Below are 26,093 nucleotides of genomic sequence, written 5' to 3'. Positions count from 1 at the left end.
GCTTTCAACACCTCTCTAAATTAGTTAATGAAGAAGACAAAAAAATATCTGACAAATGATATCAATAGCACAAAAGTAAAAATGTCACCCTTGATTTAAAATACTATTCACATTAAAACTGTTTTTAGGAACTTTCATGTTTAAGAGCATCTTGGTTATCATACCAAAGTAGAAAATCTTCTCCTCCCAACTCCATGCCTCAGAGAATGGAGAAACTGGGGAATTCTCCTCTAGGTTTTATGGAAGAAAAGATTAATCCAGAAGTTTATTCCAAAAGCATTATTGCAAACAACTCTACAAATACTACAACTGCCAGTCCTCAAATCCTCAGGTATTTATGAAAATATCTTTCCTTTGAATCATGCAAAATCTTGGATGTGCAAATTTTTCAATGATGAAATTATTTTCTCAAGGCGAGTTTACTGCATGTGTATCTTTCCAGCCCAAGATTATTTGGTGCTCGGGTTACACCACATGTGAGCAGCTTTGGGGAGCAAACCACAGCTCTGCACAGCCCTCCAGCCGTTTGGTTTTATGGATGGAGATGGAAGACCTGAGGTCCTGCTCCTGCATCTTGCAGGCTCTCAGGCTTGTGTTTCTGTGAGGTGACACATGCAGCACAGAGAACATTTCCTTGGGTGCTGTTGAGAGATGCTGTTCTGGCAAGGGCTGGGTGGGGATTGTGGTCAGTGGTCTCCATGATGCAGACGTTGATGGCTCCTCCCTTCTCTTTCAGAGATGCACGTTGCCTGGGCTCTGAAGCTGCATTCTTTCATCTCACAGACAAGCCAACATTTCCCCTTCTTGCTAGGAGATACGCTAAAAATGATGAAATCAGAAAGGTTAAACATACTGATTCGAAACACTTAAACATTTGGATAACCACTTACTTAGGTGTAGTCATATTTTGCTCAGAAGTTTACTGAGTCATGCTTATAGTCAGCTATAACAATAATAACGTGAATGCACAAACCACAGGATCACGGGCCATGACTGAAAGAATGGGTACCCATAGAATCCTTAGAAGTAAAAACACTAAAGATGATTTTTATTTTCATTTGAAGAGTAAAAAGAAATTCAATCTTTTATTCCCCTAAAAAAAAAAAAAGTTAGTTATTGCCACATTTTTAGAGGTACTAAAACTTCCATTCCGTATAAAATTTGTGCTATATGAGATCTGAATAAAAAAGATCAGTGAATATATAATTCTCAAAAATTGTAGTTTCAGATAGGCCAAATATAGACAGACATCTGCACTGAACTTATAAACAACTTCAGCCCTGATACACAAATTTAAATTTCTATTATTTTAAATATTTTCTTTTCAACATGTGCAAAAATAAATTATTCGAAACAGGGTTCCTTTCCAAGCTTAATTTTACACTTCGAAATAAAACTAAAGCTGAAGTTTTATTCCTTTATTTTAGGGGTTCAAAATGTTTCATTTACAGTCTTTTTTGTTAAAAAAAATATTTTTATTTCAGTTGGGTGAAATAAAAATATTTCCCGATGTTTTTCAGCTCGGTTGGTGGATCAAAACTAAATTATTTAAAACCCTTTGTGATTAAATATGGGATTTGACTGGTAGAGTGCTTCTCTAAACCTCCTCTGTAGACAAAACAGAGGCAGGTGTTTCAGGTGCTCAATTAGTCCTTGCAGCTTTGATTCCTTTCTGTTCTGAGGGTACAGTTTTCAACATCAAGATATTAATATATACATCCTGATGCAGCCTGCAGTCTGGTATACAAAAGGCAGCTTGTTTAGTGCTAGGTCAGTGAAGGAAAGAGACTCATCAAGGATACTGCAGTTCTGATGGCTGCTGCAGAGCAATTAAAAATTCCCAGGTAACATCACAAGGAACCGAATGTATCAATACAAATCAAATTCTTCAGAAATGTGTGACCAGCCAAAGTGGTATGTCCTCACTCCTTCCACAGGAAAGTCAGGAAAGAAGTGGCTTTCTATGGCTTTCATCTCTGATGTGTTGTTCTGCTAAAGGACAGGTTTTATGGGATTATGAAAAAAACATTGGCTAAAAGATTTCCTGTCCCTCTGCAAAGTGAATCAATGAATTAAGAGCACCCTTTTCTCTAGACCTAAAATCTTCATTTTTGGCACTCCATCCTGCAAAATGGAGTGAATGCAGAATACAAAAACCCCGTGAAGATCATCAGTTATGAATTTCCATGCCACACAAAACCCACTTTGACCATTGTATCAGCCAGCTGGCTTACGATTCCTAAAATATTAGCATAATGTAGTACAACATATACAGGAATTATAACAGCAAGTATTGGTTACTTTTCACCATTAAGTATATACAGATCTGCCTAGATGTTTTCTTCTTGTCATAGGTTCTGCAATCTATTTGAATATCCTCTGAAATTATACAACAGTTACATTTAGCAGTCAGAGCTATCAAAGCAAAGTTTTAGAAATGGAGAATAGTTCACAGATTATTCTTGTTTCACCTTCCTTATTTCTTTTGTATTCCTATGTTATTTTAAAGATTAATCTTTTTTTTAAAAAAAACTTTTTTCCCCCCTTCTTTTGCAAAAGAAGCCTGTATTTCTGAATGATAAAAAAATACAAAGAAATTGCCTTTTCATTTCTGAAAACCGAACAACTGCATCTCAGCAATAATTAGTACATGGAAGTGCATGTACCACAAAAGATGATTATCATCAAATCTAAAGTAAGTGAACATATGGTGGTAGGATAAATCAACACAGAAGTAGTATAAATAACAACACCAAGTCATTAGGTAAATAGGGAGGAAAGGAAGATAACATTGCATGAAATAACTGCTGACAAGATAGCATTTGTTGAAAGAGAGTTTATGTTTAATGATGTTTCTCTTTTCTGTGGGGCCACTGAGGGTAACATATGACACCAGTGAAGTGGACATAATTTGGGTGCATTTTTCTAATTAAGTAAAATGGCCTTCAAAGTAATGGTGAGGAGATCACAAAAGTTAAGTGCTGCTTTTTAGATTCAGACTAGAGCTGGGGTTCTACTCATGGAGTTCAGGACTATCCAAGGCATGGAGAAGGTTAATGGTCCTTCCCATCCCCCTCCCATCCCCCCTCCCCGCTCTGTATCCAAGCAAATGGCCCACAGGACTGCAGAGAAAGACGCAGCTTGTTAAACCACTGCTGTACTGACTCAGGACATCTAAGACCATAAAGTTGTAATAGCATGCTGCTGTCATAGACTGATATTCTAATTGACAGAGCTGCCCGCACACAAGTGCAGTGCTTCGGGATGCTGGGCACATTGAATTCGGGGCAATTCAGGAGCTGAGCAACGCATTGCTCAAGTATAGGATGAAATTACAGTGCAAGGATCCTGAAGCGTTAAAATATATCAAATGCTTTGGATAGTAACCCTCTCGAGTTTTAATTTGGCACAGGGTCAACTATGACTGCCAGCTCTGAGAGGGAGGAGGGGAAAGGATTGATACCAGTAGGAAGGGTGCTGCTTAGAATTGTTTCTTTGGAGACAGAAATAGCATGAAGCTGATGGAAGCAGCTCCAGGGAGAAATAACATTCCCTAGTGAAATCCAACAGAAATAGTCTGTACAGTACTTCCACCATGTCACAGAGCGAATGGTGACAGTGCACAGAGGGTATTTCTATGCAGAAAATTACTGAGTAGCAGTAGGAGCAGGAGACACGTTACAAGATCAACATGACAAAGTGAGCAATTAGGCTTTCCCGAAACAGAGGACAGAATTTTTCTGCACCCTGTCATCAGCTCTAGGGCTAAGGGTGATGCGTGTGACCTTACACAGGCTGATCACAACAGGCCATGCTGGGTCAGGACCTATTGAGTTGCTTCCTTCAGTGCAGGTGGTGGAGTTCATTCCAAATGTAGCTACTCAGAAGCATTAAACAAAACATAGTATGCATTAAAATGACATTATTAAGGTTACAAGGGTTACAGAGTCAAGCACTCAAAAGCCACCTCTGCAACCTTAATTCAGTCCCCATTGTGTGTTTTCTCCATCTTCCCACGACTCTCTCATACTTCTACACCATACGTATGCCTTATAGTAAATTTTGTTCATATCAGCACAACAGTGAGATGAGCTTGTAAGCAATATTACACATACAGTATAGAAGAACTCATATAGGAACTACCTGACCAATTATTTTATCTTCATGGTTTAATACGTGATCCCAGGATATATTTACTGGATAATATGTAAACTGCTCAGACTTAATCCCTGCCTTTTTGGTTCAGACTAATGTAATATTACTTCAGATGTCTCAGTGAGGCACCCATGTTAGGAGGATATGCTCTTTCTGGCAATAGTGAGATTAACTTTTGCTGGCTGGAGATAGAAGTAGTAACTTGCCATTTGCCTCTGAACCCAGAGAGTCTCTTTTGTAAGGAGATGAATAAATGGGTAGGGGAAAAAATTGCCTAAACTCAAATTAAAATCATCTGAAATCCACTGAGAAGCTAAGTCTTTCTACTAGCAAGACTCAACTAAAATGAGCACAGGTATCCTTCCTTTCCCTGGGGAAAATTTTATTCCCAAAATAAAAATTTATTTTTGCCATGACTAGTACCAATATAAAAGTTGCCATATATTTGCTGCCATCAGGAAACTCTGCTAAAAGCCAGCAAACAAGCTAGAAATGACCCTAGCGATAACTTAGCCACATCCTCTGGGGAAGCCACTGCCATCAGTTCAGGCTTTCTCAAATCACAGCATTAACAAATTTCTATCATTAAACATTTCCTAACACTAACAGTGTTTGAACAGGAAACCTGTTAGCAAAAGCTACATGTACTGATGAACGCAGCGATGAAAATTAACTAAATCAGCATCGTTTCAGCATTTGACTGGGGGTTGCATTGCTCTGGGCTTCACATCTGGGGTTTTATACCAGTTGCATTTCTCTGAACTTCTTGGGACATACCTCTTATCTGCAAAAAAATTTCCCAGGGTTGAGCTGTGGCCAGCTGGACACTGTTGAACTCTGACGTCAGGCCACGTTTTGTGTTTGGGAATAAGTTTAGTCGCTCTGGTAACTGAAACAGCCTTAAGTTATGCTTATCCCATGAATCCCCAGAAACGCTGGCTGAGAAGAACCTACAAGCAGAAATATTTCATGGCAATAATTTTGTAACAAAACAAAAACCAAAACCACAGCAAGACCCAAAAGCCAAGAGAGGGGTGTGTTAATGGTTATATATCAAAGCTTCTTTGTCAACAGATTTTTCCGAGTATCTACTTAAAACACTTTTTCTTCTGATTTGTACCACGCTGGAAGAGCAGAGCTTAGAAATGTAGACCTGAGGACCTTAGCCTTTATTCAAAGGAGCTTTTGACTTGCTTCAGTGTAACTAAAGGCTCCAGGAATTAGGTCCTTTTTTTAGGACCATGAAAACAGACAATTAACATTATTCACCTCAAGAAGTTAAAGGGCAAATGCAAGGCCCTGCACCTGGGTCGGGGCAATTCCCAACAGCAATACAGACTGGAGGAGAAGTGGATTGAGAGCAGCCCTACAGAGAAGGACTTGGGGATACTGTGGATGAAAAATTGGACATGAGCCAGCAATATGCACCTGCAGGCCAGAAAGCCAACTATATCCTGGGCTGCATCACAAGAAGTGTGACCAGCAGGTTGAAAGATGTGATTTTTCCCCTGCTACTCTGCTCTCATGAGACCCCACCTGGAGTACTGCATCCAGCTCTGGGGTCCTTAGTACAAGAAGGATGTGGATGTGTTGGAGCGAGTCCAAAGGAGGGCCATGAAAATGATCAGAGGGCTGGGAACACCTCTGCCATGAAGACAGGCTGACAGAGTTGGGGATGTTCAGCCTGGAGAAAAGGCAGCTCCAGGGAGACCTTATTGCTGCCTTTCAATGTATAAAGGGGGTTTATAAGAAAGATGGAGAAACACTTTTTACCAGGGCCTGTAGTGACAATTTTAAACTGGAAGAGGGTAGTTTTAGATTGGACGTAGGGAAGAAATTCTGTACTAGGAGGATGGTGAGAAACTTTACCGGGTTTCCCAGAGCGGCTGTGGCTGCCCCATCCCTGGAAGTGTTCAAGGCCAGGCTGGATGGGTCTTGAAGCAACCTGGTCTAGTGGAAGGTGTCCCTGTCCCTGGCAGAGGGGTGGAACTAAATGATCTTTAAATGTTCCTTCCAACCCAAACTATTCTACGATTATTAAAAACAAATAAATAAATTTCAGCACATAAAAATTTTACCTCTGTAGACAAAGCTCTCTGTGGTGTACTTAATGAATTTTTCCTTTCAGCTATCAACCATTGTCTATTCTACTGTACTTAGAAACATCTGTTATTTGTTCTTTTTTTTATTGTACTTCATAGGCTAGAATATATTGGCTTTACATGGTGACTGTTAGGGTGGATGTTGCACAAATAAACAAATTCAAAAAAGCCTGCTTTACCAAAAAAAAAAATTAATAAAAAAATTGTATCTAAATAGAAGAAACGGGCAACAGTTCCAACACATTTTTAATGGAACAGATAGAATTTTATAACTACAGCTTTTTCACGGTGTCCCTGTGAAATCATATGATAGAATATTTGCTATCATAGCACTGTATTATCCTACAATTGCAAGGCATCACAATAAAACTTCAAGTACAATAAAAAAACAAAATTGCAAATACAATAGATTTTTTTCTATTGTAAAGTTAACATATAACAGCATATAAAATAAGCTCCAAAACTGATGAATGTTGTATAGGATTTTCACAAAATAAAATGCCTTTTGCTTGTGAGACAATGCACATCCATGGCTATCTCTCTCCAAATTTTACCCCATATTATTCTTTACTTTTCCATTGGGTAAGTGATTTGAGCTGTCAAAAGAAAAAAAAAATTCCAATGTAGAAAAAAATAAGAGTTAGAAAGTAGAAAAAAAGTGAAAGCAATGAGGAAAAGCAAAGTATTAGCCACCCCCCTGCCTTTGTGGCACTGCAGCTGTGTAAATTACAGATTCTATTTCAGCCCTTCGTCTCCTTTCTTCCTTTGGCCTTGAGTTTGCAAAGAAACACGCTCATCTTTCCCAATTTTCTCCTTGGTTCCTGCAAAATGAGCAAATGATTAATAAAGCCACATGCTGGACAATGGGACGTGCAAGGCAGGAGCAGAGGAGAGCTCATGCACAGTGCAGCACGTGGAGTCCTCTCCTGTCCATCCCAGGGTGGGCTTCCCCACCAACTGCCTCCAACCCCAGCAGACACTGCAGTGAGGCCAATGCACAGAAGTCACCCTATTTCTTTCTGTCGGTAACCTGCCCTGAATACTTCCTATCATAAAAAAACCCTGCAGCCTGAACAATAAAAACCTCTTACTGGGGTGAAACCCAACCCATAGTAAGAGCTTTTTGATATTTTAATGGTAATTTAAGGTGCTGCATGTTGTTTTGGGTTGTTTCTGGGGGTTTTTTTGGTTGGTTGGTTTTCTTTTATCTTTTTTCCCTGCTCATTTATTCCTCCTTTGGCTTCAGGATCTTTAGTTTATTGGGTTTGTTCCTCTGCCTACAGAAGGCTAGAGGTAGCCTCATTTCTAATTCTGCCATACATCACAAGGAAGATCATTTCAGGGAAAGAGCTGAGTGAATAATGCCAGATTCTCTGACTGACAGAGAAACAATTAGACGAGGTCAAACTGAAAAATGCCCAAGCTGCGGGGTAAAATTAAGATTTTTTTAGTTCTTCCATTTAAATAAAAATATTTTAGTTAATTTTGTAGTTACATAAGTCTCGTGTTAAATCATTCGAATTTTATTTCAGCTGTTGTAAAAATAGAGCACAGAGTGGAGCATTAAATGTTACACATATTCTGAAATATACTCCTCCATTTTTTTTCAGCAAAAATTCCAAAACACTTAGCAAATTCAATCCAATTGTGATACTGCTTCAGTATTGCATTTGCATTTCTCATCAGTGTTAACATTTTAGATGTAAAATCAAACCACTGTTGAGCTGGCTTTAGCTTACTGCTTTATTTGTGTGGGACATTTTTAAGGATTGGGATTTAATACTTACCTGGAACAAAACCACATATGAAAATTCTGTCTGAAGGGAAATGTCTGAGTCCCCATAGCTCTCCTGAGAGGACACCTTGCTCTGACAGAGGCTGTTACTAACAGTTTATAACTCCTGATATTTTAGTCTAAGCGTGCAATTCCTCTCTGACCATTTAATCCCTCTGAAGCAAAGCTAACTGGTCATCCTTCTCTAGGCTTGCATAAATTCACACATCAGTTTTAAAATGAGATGAAGATTGCATCTGATATTACTGAATGTCACATTCTGACATCAATCTGAAAGAATGTCAGTTTATAGCTGAATCTTAGCAACCTTTGCTTACATAGCCCAGGAGCTGACTTAGCATTCAAGTGTACCAAACAACTGTCTTGCCCCAAAATAGTATCAATGGTAATTTATCTATTTGAAAGTCAAATTGTTTAAATAGTTTGCTAGAAAACAATCAGGATAGAAGGGCTGAACAACTTATGTCAGAGAGCATTTTGTTCTGCCAAGAATCAGTGAAAAAAAAAAAAAAAAAAGAAGAAGCACCTGTATTTCTTTGACTTTTCTCCACTCCTGAGAAATTTATCTTTTTGAGAAGGTGGTGGACAAAAGTTTATCTACCTGTCTTTAAGCAAGCATCAGAAAATATGGAGTGGAAATGAGGGTTGGGTTCCTCTGTGTTTGATCTAAGGGGGACAGAGGACTTCTGAGGTTTGTTGGCTGCATGTGGGCTGACATACTTAACGCCAAGATTACTAATGAAAATATTACATGGAAAAAGTCTTTAATATTTAAGGTAATTGTTCAACCAACATTTTACCTCAACATTTCACTTTTTCTCTTTCCAATCTATTCTTTACCTGTTTTAAAATTCTATTTTAAAATAGCCATAGCTAATTCACCTTTTCCCTTAGCCCCATTGTATAATGCCTCCGCTCCTCTCTTTTATGAAAGTAGTGAAACTTCTGGTTCTTCTTTTAATTTCAGTTTGATTTTTGACAATTCTTGTTTTATTCTACAACTTTCTGACCTCAGGAACACGGCGTTTTCTGAGCATGTTTTGCTAACTCCTAGCATCCTCCTTTCATACAGCAGAATTGGCAGAAATTAATTCTATTATCTCCAGCTGGCAGGAAGCTCTAAGCCACAGGATGACCTGGTCTTGGTTATTTGCATCTTCATTTGCTCAGCTAGATACAAACTGAAGCAAACTTCAGTGCTTGAGGAGGTGGACCATTGGACACAGCGTACATAAAGCTGCAATTATTTCTGGATATGTTCCCCTCTCTATGTTGTAATTTCCATAGAATCTTTAGTAAATTTAAGGGCTTCATTACCCAATATCCAGGACTTTCCATGCAAGGTACAATTCAAAGATAACTAAAGACCAGTTAAATGTGTGAAATGAAGGCCAAGGGCAGCAACTTCATTTCTCAGACATAGCAATATGCTTACTAGAAGTATCAGGGAAAGATACAGCCTCCTATGTCCTCCCACAAATTCTTAGTCTCATTTCTCCTCCCTGAACTTCTGCAAAGTCCACTTTCTTCCCATTAGCCCTGTCTTCCGAACTTGACCTCTCTTGAGTTATACCACTCTCCCTGCCACATCAAAACTACACTGCTACTTTCCATTTATTTTTCCTTATTTAAACTCTCATAAGCTCTTTCATCTGCTAAGAAGCCACTTTGCTTCCACATCAAAATTTCATGTTGCCTGAAGGACTGAAAAGCCTCAGGCTGGGCCACTCTCCTTCTGACCCCACACTAAGGTGTGCTTGGCTTTCTAGTGCAAAGTTATATGGAAAAAACAACACATGAAAAAGAAAAGAAGAAAGTATATATACTAAGAACAAGTATTCTTCACATCATTAAATGTTCCACTGAAATATCAGTCACATACCATGATGAGAAACAAAATAGATGAGTTTGTACAAGAAGTAATAGACTCAACCTCTCCTGCACATAGGCAGTTGCACCTGTTGCAAAAGGCATTAGTAAAAGAGTGTCTCCATAAACAGTGACTCTGCAACAAATCCTGAAAGGGGGCTGAAAAGAGGATTGCACTGGCACAGGATCCCAGTGAAGTGACAATGTATCCCACTGGTAAAAAGAGGGCAATTGTGCTCCCCTAAAAGTTGGATAAAGCAAATTCTTTATAGCCAGTTTTCAGACAGCAGGTTCTATGTATGAAATGATGAACTAGCATTTGTGTTTTCAATATATTAAACATTTTGCTATCACCAATTTACTGCTGCTGGTTGCTTCCACAGTTTTTTGGCTAATATGTGCCAGTTTTCACTGCGAAGTTATAGCAGTGTGCCTTACCCATCTTCTAGTACCCTGCTACTCAATCCTAATACCATTTTCTGGCTAATGTTGATGTGTGAGCTGAAATGATCTATAACAAAGAGACATTAACCTGTAAAGCTGCTGTACTGGAAGTAGCCTTTGGTCAAATAAACTTACAATCACAGTACTTTCTCTTTGACACACAAACTCTCTACAACTTGCTTCCAATTTTATTTCTGTTAAGTGTCTTTCACCAAATGAAATAATATTAGAAAACTACATGAAACATGAAATGGATAGATAATATTATAGTAACACAGGGTATTACAATAATGGGCTTGAATTTTTCACAGTTCCCATTATAACCTTGCTATTTAGGGGTCACAGCTGAGCCACTGTAGATTGTATTGGAATTAAACTGTAATTCAGAAATTTCTGGGTTACCGTGAGTTTTGCAAAGCAATTTTGAAGTACTAGGGGAAGAAAATTGGGGTTTTGTTTGGGTTGGGGTGATTTTTTTTTCCTGGTTGTATATATTCTATTCATTTTGATTGCTTTAAAAACCAAACAAACCAACCAGATTTTAAAAAAATACAGAATGTTCTTAGTGAAGACTTCTGGATTTCTGGGTATTTTGTGAGTATTCTGTTTGAAACATTGGAGATTTTTCCAGTTTGAGAGAAAAATAGCTACCAAGCAGATGCACTAGCTATTTCAAAATACTCCCTCCCGCTACACCAACAGAAAACTACTGTTGATTGCCACTGCTTAATATTGTCTCCCACACATTTAGAAAGGCATGATTTCTAGAGTGAAATACCCAGGACAGTTCACTGAAATGAAGCTTGGCATCCAGATTGCTAGCCTGGCTGTAATCACCCTTTGAGTTATAGAGCTTGTAAATCACATATCAAAACATGGGAACACATCAATTAATGTTCTACTGGAAACAAATCAAGGACAAGCCTACAGTGTGACATTCTGCCAGTTTTATTTTGAATAGACGTGGGGGAAAAGCTGAAATGTTTGGTCACAGCCTTTGTTTACCCAATCTGTCTTATATACTATTGCATAATGCTATCACAATATTAATATGCAAATCACCACTCAAAGAAAAGCCATGCTTTCCCCATTGATTTTCAGCTGAGCTTCTGTTACAAAGAAAAATACTTAGCACTTATATTTCTTTTTCATCTTCAAAACTCTTTTAGTACATTTTAATTAATCCTTTTCCTTTCATTTTTCTGACCCTGCATTAGGTTATCTGCCTCCTTTACTCGGGTACTCTCAAGGTTATGTCCTCCTCTCAATGTTTTCCCAAGACTTTTCATGTTTTCAGAAATGATTTCCCTCTCATCTCTTTTTACGCCTAGAATGCAGACCGCAGGAGACTGGCCAGAAGAAAAGGCTAGACAAGGGCAGAAGAAGTTTCCAAGGTCAAAAAGAAACAAAGGAACTCTGTTTCCAGGGAATAATGAACAGTGGCCCCATCTACTGCTGCTGCTGCTTTTTCTTAGCAGGTGCCTTAGCCTGGTCTCAGGCAATCTCTGGGGAGTTGGTAAGGTGACTTTTCCATAGGACATCATGCAAGATGTGGTGCAGCTCAAGGGCTGTGCACGTGGGCATCCAGTTCAAGGTGGCAGATGAGAAAATAGCAGTAGCCTCTTATGGAGAGGAACTTTTTCTCCTCAAAGAGGATTTCTGCTGCAAAGTGTCGCGTGGGAGGCAGAACATGCTTAGGTCCTACAGGAATTTCCCTGCTCACTGGGGAAACATTGATCTGTGTTATAAAAGGAAAACTCTCAGTCCAGATTTATCCTGTGAAACATTAAGAGCCCCCTTTTTTAAAAAAAGATTCTATTTCCATATGCTTAATTATTTTATTATATCCTGTATTATTATTACCTACTGTGTGCTTTAGCTAGATGTTTTGATGACAATTTTAAACATAAGCGGTTGAGGTGCTCTGTACCCTTCTGAAGGTTAGTCACAACATGGGCATCACTCCTAACCTACTAAAACTCTGAAACCAGCATTTCAGCAGTGCACAGGACAAATGCTTATTCATTTCCAAAGGTTCCCATTCCACTCCCAGAGCACAGATGGGCACATGGGGGACTTGACAATGGGCTTCCCTTGGTAATAAAAAGTGGAGAACTCCTGTGGTACTCCTGGAGTCAGTCATCTGCATTTCAAAGTGGGGGAAAGGCTTTCTGTACTCAAGGCAGAGAGAACGGGACTTTTAAAAACACGTTTTGTATCACAACTGTTGATGGAAATACAGCTCAGATTGTTATAATTTTCATTGACATTTTAAGAGTTAGAGTATGGTAAGTGATCTTCACATTTACTTACAGGAAATAGTGCTAGTAGTTTCCCAGAGTGAAGGGTGTTTATCTTTTTAAGAAAATGTGAATTTTGGCAATAAACATATTTTCTCTGTTTCCTCTTTCAATTTTAATTACCTTTAAGAACAACTGTTATAAATGTAAAGAAATACTTGAAAAGTCCTTTGAAAAGGAAATATTTCTGTTACTTCAGCATAACATCTTGAAATATCAAAATAATTCTCACCTTTTTTTTTGCCCCACAGTAGTTTCAAGCTGCAATAATTTATAATTTCTCAGTTATTGCTTTTATTTTTATTTTATTTTCTGATATGAGAGTAAATATTAAAGTCTCCATATCTCCACTTGGCAGGACATGCTACCTAGATGTTTTCAGAATACTTCTTAACCAATAGCAAGTGTTGTCTGAAGACAGAATTTAGAGATGACTCAAAGATAATAACAGGTACTGGGTGCGTTAGCTGATATGATACACTTTGCTCTTGTTCTGGTAAATGTGCTGGGCAGCAGATGTAAAAAGCTGTATTTCATTTGGAGGAGACACAGTCATGCATTTAATTTATAATTCACATAAAATATTAAGTCTATGATTAGGTTTTCATTCTTTCAAGCAATAGGGACCTAAGTTTTTAAAACTTTTAGTTCTAAACCAGTGCCTCTGGTAGTGTATTTAGCAAATCTGTGATGCTGGAGACAGACATAACTCCACATCTACTTGCACTGCACGTACTCTGACTTCACTGGACTTTCTAGATTGTACCAAAAAGTGCAAACTAGGATTAAACTGGAAAGGATTAAGTGAGAGCAGATTGTTAATTTAAATAATTGAATATTTAAGTAGCTTGGTTTCTGAAAACATCCATGTTCCTCTCTGTTATTACTTTTTGTTTATCTTGCACTGCTTAGATTGGAGATTTATAAACATATATTTGTATATAAATATATGTTTATATATACAAATACAGACACATATATGTTTTGTCAGATTTCTTTGTCCTCCTTCTAGAAAAAAAAAACCAAACCAAACCCAAAACAACTACTCAGTTTACTTCCCTTTGCACCTTTAAAAATCTCATAGTTACTATGGAAACAGCTATTAAATTGGGAGTGGCAGTAATTAATAACATATGCAAGTGCAATATGAAGTCTAAAACATAACTAATCCCAGCATTTGGAGTGAATTGTACAGAGCTGCCCTTTTTGCTTTGCATGGCACTGCAGACTGCGCAGAGCCATTTATTACAAGGGGGCTTAACGATACCGCACTGATACATTATGGCTGAAATAGTTTGGACAACGGAAGGAGTATTGACCTATATGAACAAATGACATTATTGTCACATAGTTTAACGGAGCGTGATTCTGGAAAGAATTAGACCCATACAGATACTATGGGCAAACGCAAAATACTTTACACTTTTAGACAATGTAAAAATACTCACTTGCTGCAAAAATGATAGCAGAAGCTTGAAATGTAACTTTAAAATCCATTGCCTCATTTTAATTATAGAGACAGGGGCTGATCAGATGTGCAACTTTACCTACAGCTGCTTTTATCTTTTGACTTGTCACTTTAAAAGCTGAACTGGAATTTTTTAAGAACTGCCAATTAAAGATTTTTAAGAAACCATGAAAGATGAGAGAACCTATCTGCCCTTAGGCTTGATTGGAGAAGGAATATTATAAATATTTATTTGTTATTTTATTATTTCTTAAGAGTACTTGCCATAAAGTCTACCATCTATCCCATTAGCCTCTCTCATTAGAAAATATGGGTGCACAAGAGATTCAAATTTACCTTAAGTAATTTTTGCAGTTGGTGTAAAATATGTAGCAGATGCTGTATGATCGGGCTGAGGTATATTGCATTATACAGGAGAGAGTTCTGCCTTCACCCTGAGCACAAGCAGTGGCTCTTGTGCTCCTAAACCAGAAGCTATGTGGCCTCCATTAGCTGAGCTAATAATCTCTCGTTAGGGGCAAAACATATTGGATGGGCCGGATCCCAGATAACGGGCCTGCCTGGCTTCTGATCCAGCACAGCGTGGCCATGGCAAAGTCACAGCATGCTGCAGTGTGCTCCCCAGGCATACTGACAGACTTGCTGAATGTGTGTCTTCTTTTTACCATTACGATTCCTAATCTGCGATCTTTTAATAATAAGTGGACATGTGTGCACCAGTATGTTTAGACCAAACCTCTGCCAGTGTTCTTCTTCCCCTTTTTCTTCTTTGTTACTCTTCCTGCTTACGTGCTTCTTTTCCTTTTCAGCACTGTTTCCTTCCCCTTACCATCTCATCTTCCTAATCAATTTTTCTCCTCCTCGTGTTCCTGTTTTCTCGTTTCACTCTACTTTTCTCCATCTCACTCACTCCTTTTAAAAATTTTATCTTCCTTTTATGATACATAAATTTATTGTTCTGTCTTCATTTCCACATGCACAACCTTCCTTCCTCATTTGTACTTTCCTGTTCTTAACTCTTACTTTCCCTGTATTCTTTTTTTTTTTTTTTGGTTATCCTCTCCCTGCCCCGCATTCCTTCTAAGTTATTTTTGTATTCACTAATAGTTTGCAAAGCAGACGAAACGGGATACTGATACCATCTCAGCCACCTATTTTAGGATGGGATGCATCCTTCTGTGGAGGTGCTGGTCTGTGTTGATCTACTACAGATGGAGCTGGCATCACTAGTTTTTCCCAGCTGTCGAATTAAAAGCATCAGGAGGTTGATGATCCAACACTGAATGCAGAGGCCACTCTGTAAACGGTTCTTGGAGGCAATTCTCTGACAAATACCGTGTCTCATTCATGCACAATCCCTTGTCCAAAGATACCAACACTCACACGCTTTCAGGCTGTCATTCTTAGCTGGAAACACAAGTCACTTACACAACAGTCATTTAATTAAGAGCACAGTACTTACCTGTTGTTACTTATTGGATAAGACAAAAGAAATCTTTTTATTCTTGAAGGTACTCCGTGTGTATCTCACCAAGTACAGAATGGGAACAGTAATAACCACGTTCCCAAAAGATGGGAATCAGATACAACTTTCCTACTAAGCTTTAGCTCATCCTGTTAAATTTCCAAAAGCAGTGTCTGTGGCTGGGCAGCATGATAGTACTCATTCTTTTTCAGAAATATTGCTAATTAAAATCTCAACAATAACTTCTGAATGCAGCTTTCATAATCACCTGGTTGATGAGGTTAAGCAGGTATGAGAAATTGAGGTGGCTTCACTGCATTTGGCTGACAGTGGTTTGCTGTGATTATTCGGTTTGCTATCCCAGGGAGCAGCTGTCCTTTCCTTCCAGTGGGACGATGTACTCTTTTTTTAGACCTATAAAGTTGCAAGATATCAGATTTCAGGAAAGCAGCATTCTTACACTTAGAAAAGCTTCTACTGGTGTAAGGATGAGTCTCACAGGGTGAAAATTTTGAGGGAAATTGCCTGATTTAGGAGGAAAAAAAAGAAATACATACATACTTTTGGTTTCAAGAAAGAACTGTATCTGCTTCAAGTCAATGGAAGGGATAGAATAAACTAAGCTAAAATAGATTAGGGGCTGGGTGGAAGATAGACAAGGTTGTACAAAAATATTGTGTCACTTAATCACATCCTTATATAAAACGTATATGTTACTTGTATAAGAGTGTTCTTAGAAGTTATATTTCTTCACAAGCTCTGAACGTACCACAGTTTAACATTTATAATTGAAGGTTTTCTCCAGCAAGATTACTGACATTTATGGTTTTCTGTGACTAGTGTCACAACATCAATATGAGATTTACAACAAGCACTTCTACATTACACTGTGAAATACAACACAGTGACTCTGGAACTAAAAAGTTAATTTTCCTTCCAAACCCAGAAGCATAATAATAAGACTGCAATGAACACAGAGACTTTCAGGACCAAAGAACTACCTCCACATAGTGCTACAATATCTTGCGTAGATGTATCAGGATCAGTGATACTTTAATAAACTTTGCATTATGCTTCCTCCTTAAATGGGTGTTGTGGTTTAACCCCAGCTGGCAGCTAAACCCCACACAGCCCCTTGCTCACTCCCCCAGCCCCAGTGGGATGGGGGAGAGAATCAGAAGAGTATAAGTGAGAAAACTCAAGGGTTGAGATAAGGACAGTTTAACAGGTAAAGCAAAAGCTGTGTCTGCACGCAAAGCAAAATGTGGAATTCATTGACATGCTTCCCATGCTTCCCATGGGCAGGCAGTGCTCAGCCATCCCCAGGAGAGCCGGGCTCCGTCACTTGTAACGGGGACTTGGGAACACAAACAACATCACTCCAAACACCCCTCCCCTTGCTCCTCCTCCCCCAGTTTATATAGTGACATAACACCATACGGTATGGACTATCCCATGTGTCAGTCGGGGCCAGCTGTCCCGGCTGTGTCCCCCCGCAGCTCCCTGTGCCCCCCAGTCTGGTGGCTGGTGGGATGGGATGAGGTGCAGAAAAGCCCCTGACGCCGTGTGAGCTGCTCAGCGGTGACGAGAACACCCCTGTGTTATCCACAGTGTTTCCAGCACAAATTCAAACCACAACCCCATCCTAGCTACTATGAAGAAAATGAACTCTACCCTAGCGAAAACCAGCACAATGATTGAAGTTTTACCTGCCTGGCACTTTGTTTTAACATAGTGTTCTTTGGTATTCACAGAGAGAATATTTACTGTGCTGAGCTCTAAGTTTCAGTATTAAACTCTCCTAAAATTATTGTTGGTTTAACAGCAGTGTCAAAAAATCCAACGAAACAAAAGAAACATTCAGTGTGAAAATGCATAATCTCTGCTCTCATGACTAGAATTAGGGCGAATGTTTTCCTCAAACCTGACAATAACAAGAAAAAAAAAATTATATCAGATAGGGAAAGTTTTGGTACTAGATGCAGCATGCTTACTCAAATGTGAATAAAAACAAGGGTGAGAACAAAACAACGTTGACTATCTTGCTGCTGGATATAGCTCACAAAGTTTTTACAATATAAAATGATATGTAATTCAAATATGTAAAACAATTCAGCTCCCTTGCAGCAGGCTGGATCCTGCATTTCCATCTGCTGCAGCCTTCAATAAGGTTTTTTCCCCTGAAATTAGAAATTGAGATCAGGCTGCCTGCGCTCTCTAGTCAGTCCTGCACAAGGAAACAGAATGAGAATTATTCAGTACGATTACCTGCTCCTGCCCTGTGTAACCCACAGACATAAAGATACTAGATGCCAAGAACAAAATGGTATTTTGGTATCACCATGGCATTGATTATCATAGAATTATAGAATTGTTTAGGTTGGAAAAGACCTTCAAGATCATCCAGTCCAACCATTAACCCAGAACTGTCAAGCCCACTGCTAAGCCATGTCCCTAAACACCACATCTACACATCTTTTCAATACCTCCAGGGATGGTGACTCAACCATGTCCCTGGGCAGCCTGTGCCAGTGCTTGACAACTTTTTCAGTGAAGATTTTCCTAATATGTAGACCTCCCCTGGTGCAACTTGAGGCTGTTTCCTCTCATCCAGTTGCCTGTTATCTGGGAGAAGAGACTGACCCCCACCTCGCTACAACCTCCTTTCAGGTAGCTATAGGGAGCGATAAGGTCTTCCCTCAGCCTCCTTTTCTCCAGGCTGAACACCCCCCAGTTCCCCCCGTCACTCCCCATCAGACTTGTGATCAAGACCCTTCCCCAGTTTCGTTGCTCTTCTTTGGACACGCATTAAGACCTTGTCATACTTTTTGCAGTATTTCAGCAAGCACATTTTGGCTGAACTGAATGACATCTGTGGTTCCATCTAGCAAAATACTTGTCATCCCAACCACAAGATGAAGTGTACCTAACACACTGCAGATTAGGACCAGCAAGAATAACAGCCACTACCTAATTATTGAATATAACCCCCCCAAAAAGACACTTAAGACACTTTGTCATTGCATGGTAACTATTCATAGAAGTGCTGCAATGACTGTGTATGTTAAGTCTTAAACTGCCACTGTTTTCCAAAAGTTTTATGACAATGCTGATTATTGAAGGAGGAGTTTATATACAAGTATAAAACCATAATGATAAAAATTTGAATCTGGTTCTAACCCAATATATTTTTTAAGAAAATATTTTTGAGAGACAGAAGGCCCCACTCATTTGTCTCTTATGCTGGATTTGCAATAGGATAACTAATTTGTGAAAATGTAAATAATATATCCAGAACTTGAAATTAAAGAGAAAGGCTTGATCGTGGATTAATACTTGTTACTGATACACTGAACCGAGAAGAAGCCTTCGATGCAAAATAAATTTTGTATTTCTGCAATAGGATTTTTTATTTCTGATTTATGGACCACCACAGTCAATAGAATGCTTCCCAGTAATTTCAGCAGAACCATAGAATACAACAGAATCATAGAATCATTTTGGTTGAAAAAGACCTTTAAGATCATTGAGTCCAACCATAAGCGCAGTACTGTCAAGTCTACCAAGTAGGTGCAAAGCAAGCTTTCTGTAAGACCCCTCTCATTGTACCAGTCCCTATCATTCCTGTGCTCCTTCACAGAAAGGTCTTGGTCAGACATGACAGGACATAAATTTAGAATGAGGTGAAGTAAGAATGACGAAAGATTTACTTTCATGGTTTGTCATTCAAGTCTATATTTAAGTGCTTAAAAAAGAACACTTGTCAGCTGTAACAGATCTTTAGGAACCTTAACACAGATAAATTATAAGAATATCTCCAGTACAACATTGCTGTGAAGTACAAACCATGTGTTTAAAATATTGTTTGAAATGTGACTGCGTAGGGAAATAATATAATCATCAAAGGGAGGAAAGGAATTGATCGCTTAGGAGGTTTTAATGGCTTTTTAAAATTTCATGATGAAACTACATTTGTGCTCTTTTTTTTTTTTCTGGTTTATGGGAGGATGAAGAAACAGCAGGAAAGTTAATTCTGCTAGTATTATGCTTTAAGTCAATCACACTTTCCCGTCAAAGCTAGTGGGAACTCATTTGAGTACAATTACTCATATCTATGGATGTTTGTAGGATGAGATCAACATTTCTAAACATTCTGCATCTCTATTAAATACCTGGCATATAAATGCATTTTTAAGTCATAAATAGTTAGGTGAAACAAAATAGTGAGTAATTAATAACTAACACATTACTTCTGGAGTAACCCCTGCATTCTTCTCTTCCCCGTGCTTCAGGGTGGCGTTGGCTTCCTAAGTTTCAGATTAAAAAAAAGGCAAAAATTCAAATCCCAGCTTCAAGTCTCACTTAATTTTGAAGGAAAACTGTTATTTGAGACCAGCTTTTCTCAAAACTGGGCTCCAGTCCAAGTTTGCTTGTAAATCCTGTAAAGCTTGCAAGCTGAACTTGAGTCGTATATCACAGATCTGAATCTTCCCATGAATGCCACATCGGTAGCCCTTGCCAAGCTCCCTTTTCCAGCCCTGGCTGCTCCTCAGAACCTCAGCTGGCTTGTTTGGAGTTAACCTGTCTATTTCTCTTCCACGCGGGAGCCATATGTAGATAGCTTTTCGCCTTTCTTTCATCCTCGGGTTTCAGTGAGCTCCACAGGCATTCACTCGCATGTAAGTAGTGTTCGCTGTAGGATTACCTTGCAGAGAGCCTTGTTACGCAGTTGTAAATAGCACAGTAGATTTGATGCTTCAAACATTGCTATATTAAAACATAGCGATGTTTTCTCTAGCATAATTTTCACATTTCAGCTATCATTACAGTGTACTAGTACTGGTGAAACAGTCACAATCCAGACCTTACTGTACTAGGTGGGGTGCCAACCCACCCATGCATTGCACCATTGCATTGCTAGCCATGTGTTATTGTTGTTGGAATTATTAGTAGAAATAGTTATTGCCCTAAGGAGCTCTATAAATGATGGATGCAGCGTCAGAAATGCAGGGTTACAGAAAATTGTACTAATGATGAAAAAAACATTCCTGTGTAACCCTATACTTTTCTATTTATTATTTTACGTTATCATTCTTTGATCTTTCTTAGTCCCTCCAAGATTATATTGAAAAGGCACATCTGAGGGAGAGTGGTCTTGCTATTCCCACCTACTGAAACCATTTCCCATGTGGGCTTGCACAGTCATTTGTACCCTCTCCTGCCCTAACCAATGTGTGCATCCTTTTCCATTTGCCCACTTCAGTGCGAGAGAACTCTTTCCCAGTTCAGTGCCCATGGCTTGGCGAGCCTCTGGGGGAAGCACAGCTGGGAATTGAACATGAGCATTTTTCTGGTCAGCAAAGATGACGTGGGCAAGTGCTGGATCCTTCAGGTAGGGAAGGAGCCAGGTTGGGCATTTCCATCCTTTATTCTGAAGGAGTGTTGTTCACTGTGAGGCTTTAGGTGTTCTGGTGTACAACTAACAGAAGAACATCCAGTGTGTGGATCTCAGCAGAGTTTATGCATGAACTTGTGCCTACCTTCAGAGTACTATCAAGGAGCCAAACCAGTGTTTTTTTGGGAATATTCATGCTCATAACTGAACTGATGTCCTCTTGATACTGGATAAACTGTGGGGCCCCAAGCGTGAGGTGAGACCTTAAATGACACTCTAAGAAGTAAATTTGTCATGGCCTTGTGCAACTTGAAGTACCCCACATTTCAAGCCTCTTTCCTCTGTGCATTTCTCCAAACCTTTACTCCACTCCCCAATGTCTTCTCCACCCTGGATGTCATCTTGATACATGCTATTATGAAGCAGGACTGCTGTGTCACATGCCCACGACTCTGCAGTTACCCATCGCAGCAGAGGCCATCGGTGCCTCTGCACCCCTCTTAAGAAAGCAGGGATGCTCAGATGAGCTGTGCTGCCACTTGATGTGGCAAAACTGTAAAACCTATGGAGACCTACAAAAGCTGGGCTACAGATACCCTTCAGCCTGTTTTGAGTCTACAGGCTGTGGTATCATTTTAAAAATTGCTATTTCGGACTTGTATCCAAACCCTGAATCCTACGTACATACAGGTAGGTGGATAGGTGAAGACAACTGGGAGTTCTTCCCACCAGCTCTGAAGCGCCAGCTCCAATCCAGAAACAATGTAGATGACTGACTGCATGCTTTACAGATTGCAACTGAAATATCACGCTGGCTTCATGCCTGGGCAAATGTGAGCACTCAATTCTTCATTTGTGGATCTCAGCTTTGGTCCTTTTGCCACCTTTAAAATAGAGATGAACACTTCTCTGGTTTATAGAAACTGTTGTGAGTTAATACATTCAAGATGATGCCGCCCTTAAGTAGAAAGGAGATGAAAACAACATGAGTACTGGGTCTGCTCTTTCATTGTCACCTGTTGGACTAATTAAAGATATTAAAATATAATCACATAATTGTACTTAATTAAATACGTAAGAATATGTAAACGCATAACAAGAAAGAAAACCAAACAAAAATAACAACCCACAGATCGAATAGCAAATAAAAATGGTCACTGAACTTTTAATTGCTTTAGTAAATAAGCTACGAAATATATTCCTGGGTTACTTTCTCCATTCGTACCAAGCACGTATAGTTGCCACAGAGACTGGCACGTGTGAACGTGGGTAAAATAAAGGACAGGGAGAGGAGGGGATTTGTCCTCTGAATTTTCAAAGGGATCTGGAATTGCGCTCTAGGCTGGAGATGCGCCTGGGGCGGGGATGCAGCCCGAGGGCTCCCCGCCGTGCCCCCGCATCCCTCCAGTGCTGGGGGACCGGCGGGGACGGGACCCTGCGCAAGGCGGGGGCGGCCGGGCCGGCTCCGCTCGGCGCCCCTCGGCGGGGCAGCCCTCCGCGCCCAGCCGCGCCGCCACGGCCACCGGCCGGCACAGCGGCGTTCATCCGTGTGGAGTGTTATATATACACACGGTCAACAATATATTTGAAAATGCAGCCCGGACTGGTGGCACACGGGCTGTGTGAGGCTGCCGCTTAAAGGAGGGGAGGGGGGATAAAATAAGGCACGAAGCTGTTTTAAAAATAGCGTGCGGGCGGCGGGGAGGTGCGGCACGCGGCGCCGGGGGCGGCCGGCCCGGCCCGGCCCGGGAGTTCCTCGCTGCCTTGTAAGGAGCGCGGCCGCGCAGGGCCCGCGCCCGCCCCCGCCCCCGCCCCGGCTTCCCCCCGCCGCCGGAGGGAAGGCAGGAGCCGGGAGCGAGCTGCCCGTCGCCAACTCTCTCTCCCCTTCTTTCCTCCTCTCCCTTCAGGAGCTCCCACCCCGCCTGCCTCTCTCCTCCTCCTCAGTCTGCTCTGCAATCAGGGGAATAAATCGGGGAAGGAGACGCACAGACACAGACGGAGCGAGCGGGGATCTGTTACAAAAGTAGCCCTGATGGCGGCGGATCAGATGAAGCCGGAGCTGCTGCTGGAGTAGCGGAGAGTAGAGTATCTCCGTTTCTCCTCTTCCCCCCTCTCCACCCACAGATCTCCATCGTTTCTCCTCCTCCTTCCCACCCTCGGCCGCGCTCCCGCTTCGCCTCACATCCCTGGGCTGCGCCTCCTGCGAGGGGGCGGGTGGGGGGGAGCGGAGGAGGCTTTAAAAAACAACGGCCTGCCCCCCCCACCGCCACACACACCGTAATTGAATTTATTATTACTGCCGTCTCGCCGACTTGGGGAAGGGGGATCGATCTTCGATCAGGAAGATGGCTGCTGGCTGGCTCCTAGTCTTTAGCCTGACACTTTTCCAGTCCCTGGTGATGAACCACTCCTCGGAGGGACCTTTCCCCTCGGCCACCACGTAAGTCCCCGCGGGGCCCGGGCCGGGGCGGGGGGCGCGGGGGCGGCCCTCTGTGCCGCGGGGGGCGCGGCGCCGGCCGGCGTACAACGGGGACTAAAGTAACTCCGGGCGGGAAGTGGCGGCGAGGGAACACTGCCGGATTTCGGCTGCTTTGCCTTGGGAAAGAGTCACGGCAGCGGAGGTCCCCGCCGGGGCGGTGGTGGCGGGGGGGAGCGCGCCCCGGTGACGGCCGGCGGCGGCAGTCGTGAGGGGAGGGCTTCGCCCCGCGCCCGCGCACCCCGGGGCTCCGCCGCTCCGGGAGCAAAGTTTCGAGTGACAGAGCCCGCCCCCTCCTCCCACAACGGGTATTTCAGCCTGGCTGGACTCTTAACGCCGTTCCCTCTCCCACACCCCCACACCCCCCAAATTAAAACTTTCGCAATTTTACCAAAATCCGCGCAAAAGGCACATTTCCTCGCCGTCCTGCGGCGGGCGGGCGGGTTCGGAGCCTTGTGCTGAAGCCGCCTCCTCCCTGGCCGCGCTCCAGCGCACGCCGCGGGTGTTGTGCCAGTCGCAGGGCTCGGTGACAGTTGCAGGGCTTTGGTGACAGTTGCGGGGCTTGTTTGCGACCCGTGGCCGCCGGTGGGTGCCGGCTGTGCGCACGCGTGGGCCACCCCGGGGGGATTTCGCCTGCTTAAAGCCACAGAACTGGAGAGCGGCTCCCTCCGGCGCCGGCCTTGCGGGGACGCGGCCGCCGCGAAGGCACCTTTGCGGGAGCTGTAGGCGTTGCTCTAGCTGCAAGCGGCTGTACGTCTGGCCCTGAGATAGAAATCTTTAAAGCACTGCGTACGTATTAGCGTGAAAGTGTTGCCCGGAGCAGTGCAAAGATCGCATAACGAAAGCGTGCAATAAAAGAAAGGCAAAAATAAGCCAATGCATCATATTGGAGCATCGCCTACAGATTGGGGAAAAAAACAAACCCACCACGCTAAAACGCAATGTACTAGTGATGGTGTTTTCTTCCTTTTTCTTCTCTCTTTCTCACTTTTTTTTTTTTTTTTTTTTTTTAAGTACTTACCTTAGTTCCTGAATCTGGGTTAAAGCTACCAGTAGGTAACTTTTAAGTGGATGACTCACTTTAATGCATTTTACATAAGAAAAACAGTGCTAATGGTAGACTTCCCCATTGTTTAACGCTGGGTAGGATTCATTGCCCTCGTTCATCCTGTGCAGAAGGATGAGTTTAGAGCAATTACCAGCAATGCATTTTCGCCAATTAGTACTGCTGGTGGGTTGTTATAATTGGATTCAGTTCTGAGTATCGGTTCCATTATGAAAGGCTCAAAAGGGGTGCTCGCACTGTTAAATGAAAGAAAGGAATACAAAGATAAGTACAAAGTAACCACTTAATATCTTCTAAGTTGAATAAATACAGCCTTTCATTGAAGGGAAGATTCTCTTTCAAAACGTTCTGGTGCTGCAGTTTGTAAAAGATGTGCCGTGTAGAAGCAAGAGTGACAAAACACAAAGCCAGGGCTTTTTAAGTCGGTGCTTTTCTTGTGTTTGAGCTCCTGTATTTACTGTGTCTTATTGAGCTGATAAGGTTGTCATACACACCTAATTACAATTTATCTTCTACATATATTTTGCTAGCTTTAAAAGAGAAAAAAGGAGTATGAAACCTAATGGAATCAAAAGAATACTGTATAAAAAATATTGTATAATTTCAAATATGAGTCTAGATCACTTTTTTAGCATAACATTACATGATTAAAACTGTTTTTGTCCCGCTGCCCATGTTTGCTAATTCTCTTCAGAATTTACCTTTACTCCCAGTCATGATAATACAAATTGTCAACAGGGAAACATATTCTGTAACTTTAATTATAACTATACCTATGGTTAAGTAATTCGGAATATGATGCTAGTCAACAGCATTTGCTTGTTCTACACCATCGTCTTGCTGTTGTCTTTCTCTTTTTCTCATTATTATTCCATTGAAATATGGTAGAAACAATCTATAGCACCTGTCCATCCTCCATAGTAATGTTTCCCCTTTGAAATTGAATGAGAGTGCAGCTAAGGCTTGGTTCCTTTAGAAGACAGCACAACAAGTTGATGCAGGGAGAGTTGCTTTGCAAAAAGTAACAATGTAACAGGTGAAAGAGAAAACAATTTTTGGATTCTTTTTTAAGACTTGACAGCAGTGTTTAGTTTCCTGCTAGGGATTACAAATGGGGAAGAACAAAGAGAAGTAATCCAAATGCCCTGAATATGAAAGGTTTTAGATTTTAAGAATATTAAAAATAAGAAAAAACCCCAAACATGCAGGAGAAGAGAATAAAGGAAAGAAAAGATATTAATAACCGAAGAATTGAAGGTTTGCTGATATTGTTTTTAGCTACCTGCTTTTTCCCCATTATTTTCAGTCTCTTTTTCTCTTAGTTGAAAAGTTGGTCTGAGGAAGCAGTATTTCCCAGCTGTTGTGTGAAAAATGTGCATATTCAGAGCTATATAGCTTGTGATTTCATCAACTCTTTATTGCACAATCACTTTTCTTTCAGTCGTCTGTTCCTTCTGCATCAATAAATATTTTAACGTGCTTTTACTAAAACATTCAGAAGTCCTTATCACCAATACAGTAGTATAGAAGTATGAAACATTTTTAACAAAAAATGCTG

The 26,093-nt window shown here is 41.0% G+C and overlaps 1 protein-coding gene and 1 long non-coding RNA gene across 13 annotated transcripts in view; one reads left to right on the top strand and one right to left on the bottom strand.

Moving 5' to 3' along the window:
* Window positions 1-239: 239 nt before the first annotated feature.
* LOC114013878 (uncharacterized) lies at window positions 240-24,196 on the bottom strand. 2 transcript variants are annotated; one of them, XR_003557132.2, is made up of 3 exons: window positions 23,861-24,196; window positions 15,867-16,012; window positions 240-819 (listed from the first exon to the last, which is right to left on the bottom strand). It is a non-coding gene; the product is annotated as an uncharacterized LOC114013878 (long non-coding RNA). The 2 variants fall into 2 exon arrangements; XR_003557134.2 differs by lacking the exon at window positions 240-819 and adding an exon at window positions 6,516-7,078 and having other exon boundaries at window positions 23,861-24,194.
* Window positions 22,080-26,093, top strand: part of CACNA2D1 (calcium voltage-gated channel auxiliary subunit alpha2delta 1) — a 433,534-nt gene continuing 429,520 nt past the window's right edge. For 3 of the 11 annotated variants that reach the window (XM_055808425.1, XM_027795375.2, XM_027795371.2), the window contains exon 1: window positions 22,090-23,433. In XM_055808425.1, coding sequence (XP_055664400.1) covers window positions 23,339-23,433 — 95 coding nt within the window. In that variant the 5' untranslated portion in view covers window positions 22,090-23,338. Of the gene's footprint in view, window positions 23,434-26,093 lie in introns of all 11 variants that reach the window. The other 8 variants (XR_003557130.2, XR_008747812.1, XM_055808421.1 and 5 more) reach the window with 5 other exon arrangements.

This window comes from Falco peregrinus, chromosome 6 (assembly GCF_023634155.1).
Source record: "Falco peregrinus isolate bFalPer1 chromosome 6, bFalPer1.pri, whole genome shotgun sequence".
NCBI lineage: Eukaryota > Metazoa > Chordata > Aves > Falconiformes > Falconidae > Falco > Falco peregrinus.
Note: the sequence above shows the minus strand (reverse complement) of the source record. Positions and strands in the feature narration are given on the sequence as shown.